This window comes from Daucus carota, chromosome 9 (assembly GCF_001625215.2).
Source record: "Daucus carota subsp. sativus chromosome 9, DH1 v3.0, whole genome shotgun sequence".
NCBI lineage: Eukaryota > Viridiplantae > Streptophyta > Magnoliopsida > Apiales > Apiaceae > Daucus > Daucus carota.
In genome coordinates, this window is record NC_030389.2 from 4,911,084 (window position 1) to 4,925,610 (window position 14,527).

At 34.2% G+C, this 14,527-nt stretch overlaps 1 protein-coding gene across 4 annotated transcripts; it reads right to left on the minus strand.

The window, feature by feature from the left end:
• Positions 1 to 6,748: 6,748 nt before the first annotated feature.
• On the minus strand, positions 6,749 to 13,676 carry LOC108203070 (uncharacterized). 4 transcript variants are annotated; one of them, XM_017371783.2, is made up of 8 exons: positions 13,427 to 13,676; positions 13,182 to 13,267; positions 12,942 to 13,101; positions 11,210 to 11,286; positions 9,818 to 9,967; positions 8,177 to 8,462; positions 7,542 to 7,775; positions 6,749 to 7,417 (listed from the first exon to the last, which is right to left on the minus strand). In XM_017371783.2, the coding sequence occupies exons 3-8, from the start codon at positions 13,086 to 13,088 to the stop codon at positions 7,055 to 7,057; spliced, it is 1,257 nt and encodes a 418-aa protein (XP_017227272.1). In that variant the 5' UTR covers positions 13,089 to 13,101; positions 13,182 to 13,267; positions 13,427 to 13,676; the 3' UTR covers positions 6,749 to 7,054. The 4 variants fall into 4 exon arrangements, with proteins under 4 accessions (XP_017227272.1, XP_017227273.1, XP_063940600.1 ...); XM_017371784.2 differs by having other exon boundaries at positions 13,201 to 13,267; positions 13,427 to 13,616; XM_064084530.1 differs by having other exon boundaries at positions 13,219 to 13,267; positions 13,427 to 13,568.
• Between the last annotated feature and the right edge of the window lie 851 nt (positions 13,677 to 14,527).

Here is a 14,527-nt window from a genome sequence, read left to right on the forward strand (position 1 = left end):
CTGCTTAGTGGTTGGTTAGCACACTTATGTTACATGATTGATTAACTCTCTGATAAAATGATTGACAACACTTTGTTGTTGCTATAGCTTTCATTAATTCAGTTAAAGAACAAATATTTTGGTTGCAAGTGCATTTTTGTAAAACAAACTATGTAACTAAGCTTAATTTTATAATGTGAAGAAACTGTGTCATAAGACTCATAACATACAACCACACAGTGAAACAAGACATGGGTCATCAAATAGAACAACATTTTGGAAAAAAAAAAAAGGCTTTAAATTATTTATAGGGAGTATTATTATACCACATTATTAAAAAAATTAATTTCCAAGGTCTGAGTGGTGACAGTCATAAAACAAGAACTGGATGGTAGGTATCTGTTTGGATTATCAGACAATCACTAGTAGAATAGTTGTTGGACAAAGAATCTCAATAATGAAACTCCCTTAAAATACTTCTGATAACTTTCTGAGAAGTTCAAAGTATGTTTAATATATTATCCATGGTGTTGTTTTGATATGGTTAGGTTCATAATTTAAAGCTTATCTGCTGATTAAAATCATTTCATGATCATACCATGCTGTAAAGAAGAAAGGTGCCATCTTTTTGGAACTACTGCTTGCCCCATGTCTCACCTTCTCAGCAGCTACCACCTTATTAAATTTCACAAATAGAAGTGTCTATTTAAGGCCTTGGGGGAATTTTCTTGATCTCAAGATGATGTTGCAGTTTACTAGCTTGTTGCATTGCAGTTGTATCAAATGAGAAGAGGAAGTCGAAAAATGTGGTGGATGGTTCCTTGTGTAAGTAGGGAAAGAAGTTTGTGCTGCGAGTTGCGGATGGACATTGATGAAATACTCAAGGCTAAGCTTGCAACAATCACAGAAGAGCCGGATATGTGTGATGAACTGGAAAGTGTGGAGACAGAACACCGCGCTTTAGCTAAGAAGAGAACGGAGAAGATTTATATGAAGGTTAAGCTGGGGACTTTTGAGCGCCTCATCAGTTCAGCTTTAGGTGCTCTTATGTGATTTTTATGAGTGGTTTTGTGTCCAAACATGGACTTGTTGCACTTCTAGAGTCCAATATGGTACCTAATGGACACCTTTGAATTCTCTGCATTTGATGTCAATCTGTGAATATCATTGCTCAAATATAGTAGGGCGTAAAGGGATTTCTTTGTTGGATTGTATATGTGAAACTTTGTATGTAAATATTGTCATTTTGCTTACTCTTGTAGTTAACATGTAACTGATGGTAAGTTCCCTGGCTGACGCTTCCTCATGATTCTAAGTTGTAATGAAATATCTGATTTTTCGCAGATTCATAGGCTTTCAAGGACTAATTTAATCTTACCTATAACTACCAAAAGGGACCAAATTATATCATCTTAGTTCTTTTATTTGATTGAATCTGGACAACAAATTAAACCGATCTTGATTATCTTTGACTTTAACCTATCTGGTACCCCTCTCCTATCGTAGTAAGAAGTCGGAGATTTAAGGTTTCAGTGTAGACATGACTATGTGAGTATTTATGTTTCCATTACTGATTCCTATTAAATTTGAAATGAATATCTGTAAAGTGCAAGGTACATTTGAGCTACTATGCTGTTTCGTGTGTAGATTCTAGTTTGGAGCATAGAAAATGAATGTTAAGACTCACATATAAGTAATACAGAAGATAAGTTAAGCTATTCTCCAGCTAGATACCCGATTTTTTTGAAATAATAAGTATTGGAACTTGATTATTATCATAATCAAAGTACAGCTGATGGATTTTAAAGCCTTAAATCATGCTTAAGTTTATACTCAGTTTGATCAACTTCTTCTGAATACATTTTCTTCCTTACAGAACTTATAGATGGGTTTTATGCTGCTAAAGAAAGCATTAATAATATGCTGCAACAACAAGTTTTTTTTAGTTACACCAGATATGCAATATCGTTATGAAAGAACAGTAAACAGATACTACCAAAAAACAGATCTTTATCTAGTGAGAATTATATCATTGAAAGAAGAATTTCTTTCGAATCTCAAAGCACTTCTTCTGCATTTAGCATTCGGGTGAGAAAGAACTGGCAGTCCCCATTGACAAGAAAATATGATCCCGGGACATACACCCTGAATATTGAGAATTCTGTTCACTAACTCAGCATAGATTCGCGCAATCTTTCTTGACCATATCACAACAGAATAGGCCTTCCAATTCAGTTTTCTTAAGCGCGATACTCTGAACCCCTTTAGCCTGGAGTTCAATTTCTGCGACCAGCACCTTCTAGGTCGTCCCAACTTGGGATCCACACTCATTAGAACCTCATATCGAGTGCTCAAATGCCCTTCAAACATTTTCTGCAGCAGCATAGAGAATAAGCTTCTTATAGAAGAGTTGTTAAACTTAAGTAGTAGAGATTATGTGTAGGAATATTGCAGAAACCGTTTTATATAGAAAACTCTGCAGGAATGAGGAGGCTAATGTGACACAAGTTGCAACATGCACATGGAGAATCTAGATACAAGATCAAACAAAACATATAGAACTGAGGGAAACAGCTGAGATTTGCACATTTCATATTCCTTCAACACATGACTAGTGTCATATTTTATCTGCAATATGCATCGTACGATATTAGGAAAATATGCGCAAGACGCGATTTTAAAATGGCTCTGTGCATCGTGAAGCACGTAAGTGCCTACTTGCTATCCGTCTTTTGCACTCAATACATATAAATGTAATCACTAATTCACTAGTGTCATAGCTCGTTGTAACAACGTTGAGAATGTGTCTATTTTTATCCGTCATGTGCACTAGCTGCGACCTTTTTCTGAATAATAAAGAAGTTGCACTTTTTACTATATTGGCTAGCTAACATGGCCAATATAAATTTACCAACCGACTGCTGTTTTTTCTGTCAATTTGAGGTTGTCTTCTAGTAATAATATGCTTAGTATATCATGAGAAAGAATATAAAAACATGTGCAATGATTGGAAGTCCATGTTAACGGCCAAGGATTTGTGAATGTGAAAGATTATGATAAAGTAATGCTCTTGTTAAACTGTTGTATTCTTCTACATACTTGACAGAGATTTGATTTGGAAATTGAGTCTAAGAGTGATTTTTCTAATTTCAAAGAAACACTTGCGCTCATGTGTAGTTTATTACACATTCAACACTTAACCCAGTACTCCACATTTTACCGAGAGTTTGGACAAACTTAAAAAAAATGGCTTCTTATTAACTAAAGAAGTGAGGCAGGAATGAGAAGTAATGTAAAACTTTTAATTTGTTAAAGTGTTTGGTAACTTTAACTTATAAGTTTTTTTAGTGTTCGGATAGTTTGACTTATAAGTTCGTGCGGTTATGGTATTATAAAATATTTTTTTTAAAGTTTTTTTAATTGATATAGATAAAACTTGGTAAGAATTTAAAATACAAAATAATACAGACTATTAATTCAACTAAAATTAGTGTGCCATTTAAGCAATATTCGCAGCAATTTCATCACGCTTTGCGCTCTAGACACGATTTTGGGTCCCTGCTCTATTCTCCATGACTAGTATTAGGGGCTAAAGTCGCATTCTTCGGGATATAAGTTTCTTGTCCAGTAGTTTGAAATGCGTTGTCAGGAATATTTGATTTTATGATATTATTATGAATCGTCATTATAGTAAAAACGATATTAGTTTGTGTATTTATTTTGTATATAGGCATATTTGCTAAAATAGCAAATTTGGCCTTCCACACTTCAAATGTACGTTCTATTACCATTCTACACGAAGAATGTAGATGATTAAATCTTTCTTTCGCATTTCGAGGGTGACATGCAGTACCATTAGTTCGGCGAAAATCTTGTATATGGTATCGTGTACTTGAACCTTTATACGGACCCATGCATCTTTTTTTTTTTGTGTACATAACCCGCATCTACAAGATAATATTTAATTCCAGTTTGATGTGGAAAATTAAGTTCGGGTTTAGCACTGGTCACTTTTAAAATCAACTATCATATGCTCCACCTTCCCATGCAAAAGTAAAACACAAGTTAAAATCACAAACTGCAAGAGCATTTTGAGTGGAGGTCAAGGTTCACATGGGTTGAACAGAGAATTATATATTATAACAGTTTTGAAGGCTAAACTATAAAAAAGCTTAGTCAAATATTAAAGACCTTCAAGCTTACCGGTAAAATATCAAGAAAATATGTGCCATGCTCTTTTTCATATAGAATACATATTTTCTGAAATGTGAAGGCAAAAAATGGAGTAGGAGGCTGATGCTATAGTTTGACATTTTAAAAATTTCGTTAAAAGCCTTTTGTTCTAAATTTCTTATAGTCTCTTGGAATGATGTGAGGAAGAGTTTATGGAGCGAATGTCATCTCATAGAGTTTGAACTCTCATGGAACAATCTGAAAAAGGAAAGATGAAAGTCTAACCAATGAAAATATATATTATGTTTAGAGGGTCATGTTTACTTAGAACCCTTTATCTAAGAATTCTTAGAATTTTTAAATATTTATAATAGTTCTATAGCAGAACTACAAATGCAAAAAATATTTTTTATGTATTATATTTTAAAATTATTTTTGAACACACACAATGATGCAAAAAACATATATTTAGATTTAGATTCCAAAAATTTATTTAAAATTTAGGTTTCTGCAGCAGAATCTTAGTGGTTCTAAAATTCTATTTTAAGGATTAGATTCTCTTGAACGCAACCCTTGGTTGAGAATTCTAGTTCAGTTCTAATTTTCATCATGAGTCGTCCAGTTGAATTCTAGTGTCGTCCAGCGGATTTTAAAATTCTTCAAATTTAACAAACAATCTGAACGAAGCTTTTCGTTCTTGTCCAGTTCTTTTGGGATGGTTCAGGGGTTAACAAATGACCCCTAAGTTAAGTGTTCATAGCCTTGTTTTTCTTGTGTGCGGGTACTGCTGGTGCTACAAGTTGAAAAGATGGAAGTTGCGAGGACCGTTTGAGGAAGATTAAAAAAATGACTTCTTGCTTAGAGTAAAAAAGTGGATCAAAGGTCCCTCCTAATCCTAATTCTCTCTAGCCTAGCCTCTCTCTTGTCGTAGCCGCCTGGGACTTCCATCGGTTTTCACCGGTGGAAAGCCCCGAATCACTTGATTGCTTTGTTTTTATTCCTAGTTTTTGAATAATACATTTTTCCGGGAAACTTTGATCTAAAACCATCGGAGATTTCGCTGTCTCTCTTCCAAGCGGGTGAGTTTTAGCCCGATTTCTCTTGTTTCTGTGGTTCTGCTCCGGATCTGTTCTCGGAAGAATTCTTAGATCTAAAACCATCGGAGATTTCGTTGTCTTTCTTCTCTGTTTCAAGCGGGTGGATTTTCAGTCCGATTTCTCTTGTTTCTGTGGTTTTACTTCAGATCTAAGGTTGTTTTCTCTCCCTGGTGAGAGTTTTGTTTTTCGCTTCTCAATTGTAAGCGGGGTTTTGATTTGGTGATGAGAGTTTGTATGGAATCGCCGTTTTGGTCGATAGCTCAAACGATAGCTCTGTCAGGGCATGATGAAGAGGGTACCAGTAATTCAACGAGGATGCATGAAGCGGGTACTTGTATTTGTATATACATTTTCTTCAAAATATCGTTTAACTGTCTCTTTACGAGAACAGGCGATTGCAAATTACTGTTTGTTCGACTCGATCATTGGTGTAGATGCCGTATGGCTTTTTATTATTAGATTAACACCTTTGTTTCAAAAAAAAGTGGGAAGTAATAAATTATTAATAAAATATTTGAAAGAAAGTACTCCCTCCATTCTATCAGGTTCTTTACGTTACTTTTCTGCACGCATTGTAACACTTCTATAAAGTATAGTTCTATAATAATTTTTTATAAAAAAATTTCACTGAATAAAAGCTTGACGTTTAAACTTTTATTCAATGAAAAAAAATTCAGAAAAAAATTATAGAATTATAGTTTATAAGAGTCTCAAAATACGTGTAAACAGTGTACGTAAACTTCTTGGTGGGACGGAGGGAGTAGAAGCTATGACTTATGAGAGTAGAGCAAGTGTTTTTACTTATTTTCACAAACACGTTAAGAAAAACATAAGCCAAACTCAGCTCCTACTTCTCTTAAACAAACGGAAGCATAATCATTGAAAAGGATTACTCCCTCGCGTCTAATTCAATTGTATATGTTTGGAACGAAAGGTTCAAACACATATTTTAAATTTTTAACTGACTGTAATTTCATAAAATATTTTAAATTTTATTTTCTTTTTAATAAAAATATTATATTTAAAATTTTATTAAGAAACAAAATATTTCGAAAATAATTTATAAAATCATATTATATAAAAGTCTTAAAATATATGTCAAATAATATAAAAACTGTAGAATTGAGTGAGACGAACAGAGGTAGCTAGACTAATAACGAGTGAGACGAAGTGATTGATGAGAAAAGTACATATCTAATGAGTTAGATGAGACGTATCTAGACTAACACAAAATATGCTTGTTTTGCTAAAAATTCACAACTAATGTGTTTTTTCTTCTTTCAGATATTCCCTTTACTAATTTATATTGTTGTTCAAAATTCATAAATTTATCCTTGTAATTTTGTTGGAGTATTCATTTTCTGTCATCCTAAAAAACAATTCTCTCCGTGTTAAATATTATATTGACCAAATAACTAAACACTACATCAATTAAAAAACTTCTACTAGGTACAAAAGATGTCCAGCAAATTGTATAGTTACATGATCAAATCCACCCATGAGGCAAAGATGATATCATTCCACACAGGGAGAATCTCATACGGCGTCAAGGTACAATAATTTAAATTAATTTTGATACAAACTGCAAAGTAAAAACAAATATACTTACGTGTCTACAGTACATTTTGCAGCATACATTTGTGTAAGTGTGTCAAGACGTATCCTTTATGTACAAAATATAATGACATTAGAGAGAAAACAACAGGAAAGCAATACAATGAGGGGGAGGAGGGGAGGGGGACAGTATCAGCACTGAAGAACAGCTATTGGACCAGAAATTACAATTTAGGGTCTAAACACCATCGTCACCTTGTCCCAGATTCATTAGTAGCCGCAGGCACCTCTCCCGAATAACTGGACATGTCTATGTCAACAAGTGTGAGGTCATATGGCACCGCTAGAGAAGCATCCATTAGTAACGAAGAGTTCATTGCCTCGGATTTTGAGGTATCCTGTAGAACCTGTACGGTGCTCTGGTTTGGGGGAGTACTAGATGAGATACTAGATAGCTGTATGTCTTCTAACTTGTTTCCAGTCATATGCTTATTTTTCCTGACAGTATCCATTTCTGGTCCAGTAGGGACAAAAGTTCGAGCTCGATACTTCCTTGATTCCCCCTCACTCTCACTATGGTTGTAGAGTACATAATCATGGTATGTTGGTGCAAACTGCAGTAAAATTGACAATACTACATGAAACTTCAAGGATGAACGGAATGATAAGTAGCAAAACAGCTAATATAATAAATGATTGAAGCTGAAACATAACATGACCAGAAAGTGGTCGACATACTTGATGAACAGTGTCATGGTAGAAGTCATTTAACTTGAGAGAATGTGCGAGATTTTCTGAAAACCCTCGAGAAATGCCAATGTTTGCACCAGCATATTCCTTGTATGGAAATGCATAGAGATGACCAACAGCAGCAATTAGCATCTCAACGCAAATTATAAAATTTTGAAATTCTGCAGCTTCCTTTGTATCTTTTATGACACCAGATTTTGCGGCTAAAAATACCAATACACCCTAAGCAAGAAGAATATAATTGATGTCAATTAAAGCTTAGTATTATCTATCTAGCCTCAGAAGTAAAAGACATGAAACTAATCAGTTAGATTGTACCCTTAGAAAAAGACTAAATGATTCAAACGATGATTAATACCATACGAGAAAATATTTATGCAACAAGCTTTATATGTCAGCACATAGGTGATTAGTAAATTAGACATGATACTAAAACATATGAGCCAGATCACCCATATGCTGCATCTGAATCAATGTATTACCAGCACATATTTGACATATATCACCAGTAAATGTTATTATCAGTCACGAATAATCTACTATAAATAAATTTTAACAATTAAGTACACTTAGATGAACAACAGAGATCAACATATAAAAAGAAAACAAATCTTCAGCGGTACCTGCCAATATGTCAGGAAAACAACAGACTTGATGATGATGAACTTGGGAACAGGATTGAATGGTTGGAGCAAATCCCTGCATGCAACGTAGAACAAGGCCAAGGCATACAATGCCACAGAGTATGAGAATGTATATATGATAGTGAGATATAGATATGACTGTCCTGCACTGAAATTTCCATCATGATACTTTCCATTTGCATAAAGAACAAGTGTCACAGCAACTAATATGGGCTTAAGGATCACAAACTGCAAACACCCTTGCTTGCACCTTCGAATAAAACGCCTGCATAGCTTTAACAGCTTCAGATACATGGTTTATCAAGTACGGAGATGTCAACTTCATATGTAAATCAACTTCACAAGTAAATCCAAATAGTTTTTATCCAACAACCTTCAATAAAATATCTAAATAATAGTTTCTCAGGAAATACAGAAGCCTGAGTGTGGCATGTAATTCCTAGCCAAGAAAGACCAAGACGATTTCAGAATTTAAATACTCTATGATACAGAATTACAGATACTACAGCTAACTCAATAACTGGAATGACAAAATATAATGCATATAGGAAAGAAATCAACATAAATTCCTACTAACATAAGATCCTAACAAGATTTGATTGTGGATAGAAGGGACAAACAAAATTAAAAAAACACTCATTGTCCTTTCATTCCTCGTGCTGTAACAAGGTTAATTTTTAAAATTATAGAAGAACTGTGAACCTTTTAATCTTGAAAACTATATTAGCCATTATTTTGATTTTATTTTTATTTAATTGTGTTCGTATTTGGTGGTTATTAATAAAAATATAAAAGAAATGCTAATAGTTTTTGAGTTCTCACTTATCTTTGGACAGATATTAGCAAGAAAAGATCCTTTCAGATTTGTTTCCATCTTCCCACTTTTTTCAACAAAAAACATACCACATGAACTTCGTTCTTTTCAGGTTACCCTTTCACGTTGGAAGCAGCGATAGGAAACTTTCACAATCCCATCTAGGACTTCTTTTTTTTACAATCTGTAATTAATATTACTACTCCCTCCGTCCCTTTTTAGTTGTCACATTTGACTTTGACCGGTCAAATTGACCAAAGCTTGACCGGAATTTATTAATATTTATCTATTGATAAGATAAAAATAATATGTCCCTGAAAATAACTTTCAATCTACTTTAATATGTAATTTTTAGTTCTTTAAAATAATGTAAGAGTGACTTATAATCTTTGGTCAAATATTAGTCAATTTGACCAATAAAAATAGAAATGTGACAAGTAAAGAGAAACGGAGGGAGTATAAATTAACTACCAAAACATAAGTGAATTAGCAAACTTTTCATTACTACAAAACTAAATGTTCTAACTTAGATTCTTGTGTTTCAGATGATTATATTATCCATATACACTCGTATCCTTGTTTCACCCTTTAAGAAGCAGCAAGCTTCTTTTGATGTCTATTCGTCCGCTAAAAAAACTACAATATCTACACGGAAATTTCACTTCATCTCAATGACTTTAATTGTCCACTGGAAACTAAGCAACACATTTATATTTTTGTCATAAAAACCAGATTTTAACTCTTTTAGAGGTTGTCTATGCACAATTAACAATCAACGATAAGGAAGGAGTGATGGAATAGCTCACCCATCAAGAGGTATAGGAGGAAAGCAACATGTCATTAGACACCAATTGGATTTCAGAAAGCGGCCACTAAGACTTATTACGACAGCTCCTGGTCCACCAACCCATGCTAGGCACAGTGACAAGAAATTATATATGACCCATGCTTCATATCTAGAAAAAAGGAGCAGAAAGCTAAGTTTAGCCAGCCAACTTACAGGAAACATGTTCTCAAAAATTATTCAGCAACTAAAGATATATCACATATGCACTGAAAATATAAGGCTATTCCTTAACTTCATTAGTACAAACTATCAAAAATTAACAACGCTACACACTGGAACATGTCCTATAATAATAATTAAACTAATCAAACTTTATCATGTCAATATTTGAGCAAAGTACTTAAGGGACTCATTCATTTGTAGTTTTTTGTGATGTGTAGGAACACAAAAATTGTCTTGGTATAACAAGATTCAGATGTTGTAGCCACCGAATACAGTAGACTAGAAGAATTTATCAAAGATGAGTATCACAGAGATCAAAGCATATATTAACACCATACAATGTCATTAAATGAAGTGGACAAATAAACATGTTCATGAAACTATATCATAAATCTCAGATAATATGAAAAAGAAAGTATTAAAAGAAATGATAGTAGAGAGGATTGAGATATTGGTAGAGACTTTGGTAGATAAATCATAATATGCTGTAGTTTCAGCTATATATAAAGATAATACGACGATATGATAGTGATTACAACTCCACTTTCGAGAGGTGGCTCTCTCCTGGATGTAAACTTCACACAATAATACGCATAAAATCCTAGCCTCTACTCCTCACCCTTCTTAATATTTCTTCACATAATTCATTACACAAATGACTAGACTGCCCTTCTAGTATTAGGTCTTTGCTTGGGCTGGAGCAGTCATTGTTTGGGCCTCCTGTCCATTCTTTCCTTTGGGCCTTATTGCATACGTGATCAATACTGGTGGGTCTACAGGGTGCATAGCATAATGTAGGCTACAATTACTGTAAAGAGGCTAGGACTTTATTTTCAGGACAAATTTAATAATTACTGCCTATACGACAAATCTACTGCAATAATTATGAAACTTGGTAGCTCATCATGCTACAATAACCACTAAAGTGATGCTGCCACCATGCAGACACAAGCATGCTTATGTCATTTTTTTTTTTTTGATATTTTTTAACATAAATAGATTAGATTAAATGTGCTGTGGTTAAAAGTAAAATAGGGATCACGATTATGTTCAATATAATTTATTATATAGGAGCAAAAAGTATGCAAAGTAGGACCATGAAACCTAGCAGATCAATGCCATCCAAACAAAATGCAGGAATTGACAATGGATTCACCACATATACAACTGGAGATTTGGGTAGACTTACATTTCCCTAATGGAGTTGAAATATATGGTAGCACTCTCATTTATGACCAGGGACAGGAAGGACATTAATGCATAAACCTGTCAAACGGACATCATTTAGAAGGTTAGAAACAATACAATTTGATACGACAGCTCAACATATGAAATGGAAAGAGCAAACAGAAACGAACTTACAACAAAAGTACCAAGTTATAAAGAGAAAACACTGCAAGGTCACAAATACTTATGTTTCCTGATCACTAAATCTAGAACTTAAACGTTCTTTTAGTAAAGCCGCCACATTAGCATTTAAGGCATAGCTCATAAACATACTTTAACAGAAACATATAAGGGAGAAAGTGGGTCATGATATCCTCACCAAACACAAGCTACTTGCAAAACCAAACCACATAGAAGCATATAGTAGCCTTGACCAAAGAAGTTACATATATAAAAGTACTTCTAAGTATCGTAAAAAGCAATTTTTTTTATTCGGGAGTTTCTCTGGGTGGAGCCATCAGCCAGGTATGTCAGCCATTAAGGCATACTAAAGAAGTTTGTACACAATAGTGTTTCTTCTTTTTCATGCTTAGAGTGCAATCTCAAAAGAGTACAAATATAAGGAATTCTATACATAATGTGATACATCAAATAATTTATGCTCATCCAGAGTTGAGTAGGAATTTTTTTACTTTTAATTCAGCAAAGTCTAACTTGCTGCAAAACAAACTTAGTTTAAAGAAAATGAAAGGTAGTGGATACCAAAATAGCACATTGGCATTTTTCCACACAAGGAATTCTTATGACCATAATGTTAGCGGACTACCAAAGGTACACCTACATAAACATAGAGCAAAAGAGATAAAAACACGGAATATGAAAACATACAATCAGGATATATTTATTAAAATTGTATAGAAGACCAAATGGCATGCAACTCCATTACCAGGTCACCCCATTTTTTTCCTCATACCCGTGTCAATTGACCGCACACTTCATCTTGCACAAATTAAGTTCAAATGATATAAGGCCTTAAAACAGCCTGTTAATCTATGCGTCCTTTTAATTTTAAGCTATAAATATAAAATATATATAATTTAAGTGTACAAGCTACAAGGGTAGGAAACACTATTTTTTGATATAAAAACTAAACCAATAATAAATTTCAACTATACCAAATTTATATATGTCAAGTCCTAACCCATAGGCTGTTTCAGATCCATATTCAAGTACCCGATACCCATTCCCTAATCCAAGTAGCATAGGCACAAACGACAACATTCTACGAAACTGCCAGGTAAGCGCCTATAGAAAAATGTTCTACAAGTTGATGGCACCACCATCCGTTTGACCAACGAGCAATAGGTAAAATTAAATGCATACCATATACCAGTATAAATAAACTTACACCACTGCTTAAACATATCTATGTAAAAATTATGGTATTAACTGTAAACTTAGACTTTGGTTCAAATGAATCCAAAATTACAAGAACTGAAACATAAATTTACCTAAAAACAATTTAAATCCATCAATAACTAATTCTAAAGCTCAATATATATAATCATCCAACGATAGAAGGTGTGTATAGGTTCAAGAAAACCTGACACTTCGAGGAATGAAATTTAAAAACTACTACAACTCCAGCAGAAATCTTGCATTTCACAGATTCAAAACGAACCCAACCAAAAAATCCCCAAACATTACATCCACATATAGCTCCACACAAATGAACACAGAGTACAAGAACTCACAGGAACCATAAAGATAATCCGAACAATGTATCTCTGATATGTAGGTTCCGTGTAATTCAACAAGTGCCTATATATATGCACTAGAGCCAGCACAATAGCCCCAACTGTACATGGCAACGCAACCACAATATAGTAAATATGCCCCATTCCTTACAACTTCCTGAAAAAACACGAAACGAATCAACATCATCGCATTATAAACAAACAATTACTGAAATGATAAACGACAGAAATACGCACCTAAATTAAAAGTACACACCACGATTACTAACAGTACATTGATAAGCAAATTCTAGGGCACCGAAGAACAGCGTAGTTCAACTAATCTGCAGTAAGAAAAAGAAAGTAACCACAGATCAGTAAGCCTTAATACATATATCTATCCATATATATAAACTTAAAATTGCATATGTGCATATATATAATTTAGTTCAAATTGAAGTTAAAATCGAGTGGATTAGATGACAAATTAGTTGAAATTGAACCTGTTTTGCCAGTCAAAGTAACTCTCTCTCTCTGTCTCTGTCTCTCTCCCTCTGGATCGGTAAAAATGGGGATATGAGGTGAGTTGGGTCGGCGAGATTTGTGTAAAACGAAGGAAGAGAGATAGATACAAGTTGATGTGTAAGTATAGTTTAGGTGACTGGAATTGACAGAGACGATCTGGAAGACGCGGAAATGTAAAAGAGGGCGACCCCAGCGGTTACGGGTAATTACATCAACCAAAATGGACTTAGGTCAATATTAGAGTTAATTGCACTTTATATACCTGAAGTATTTTGGTTTTGCACAAAAATGGCTAAAATAATTTTCATGCCAGTGTGATGGCTAATTTATTTTTTATTAGCCAATGTAGGGGCTCCGTTCAACTTCCGTTAGATAGTTAACGGCTCTTTGACAGGACAAAGGGCAAATGTGTAAGCAGATGCCTAGAGGGCTATATTTATACACCTTCTTCTTTCTCAAACTCAAATCAAAACCAGTTTTCCAAACTCAAATCAAAATCAAATCTCTTATTTCCCAAACATGCATACAAATAGTTGAGTTCGAAAGGATGAATCACGAGTATTTTTGTCGAGTTTGGGCTGTTGAGAAGACCTCCTAGACTGCTATTTTGTGTGTTTTGTAATGGAGTTTGGATTTTGATTGTTTTTGAGACCCTTTGATGAATTAGCTGAGGGCATGAAAGAGTCAGGAAGCTAATGATAAACTCACAGAAGCTTTGGTTGCTCAAAAGTGAGAAGAAGAGGAGTCTAAGGTCGAGAAGTTTCATGCTGTTGAGATGGAACATGCAGGCATTGATGCAAGTCAGAAGAAGGGTGACAAATGCAACGACTACTGATGCAAAATATCAGGCACTTTCCCACGCTGATGAAGCAACTAAGATTGCTGAAATTCACATGGAGAAGGTAGAGACTATGACAGCTGAGTTAGCCTATTTGAAGGCTCTGCTTGATTGCAAGAACGAGTCAGTTGCTCAAAATAATGACAATACGGTCTTGGAGCTGAGATCAACTATAAAGACATTAAAACAAGACCTCAAAAGCAAAAGATTTTGAATATGAGGCCAATAATTACAGTAAAAC

Excerpts from the sequence above, each read along its gene's own strand:
- LOC108203070 (XM_017371783.2), bottom strand. The coding sequence starts at position 13,088 with ATGGGGCATATTTACTATATTGTGGTTGCGTTGCCATGTACAGTTGGG. Across the intron at positions 8,463-9,817 it reads CCTCCTATACCTCTTGATGG|GCGTTTTATTCGAAGGTGCA; the intron begins GTGAGCTATTCC and ends AAAGCTATGCAG. Across the intron at positions 7,776-8,176 it reads TTTTCCTGACATATTGGCAG|GGTGTATTGGTATTTTTAGC; the intron begins GTACCGCTGAAG and ends CTTCTTGCTTAG.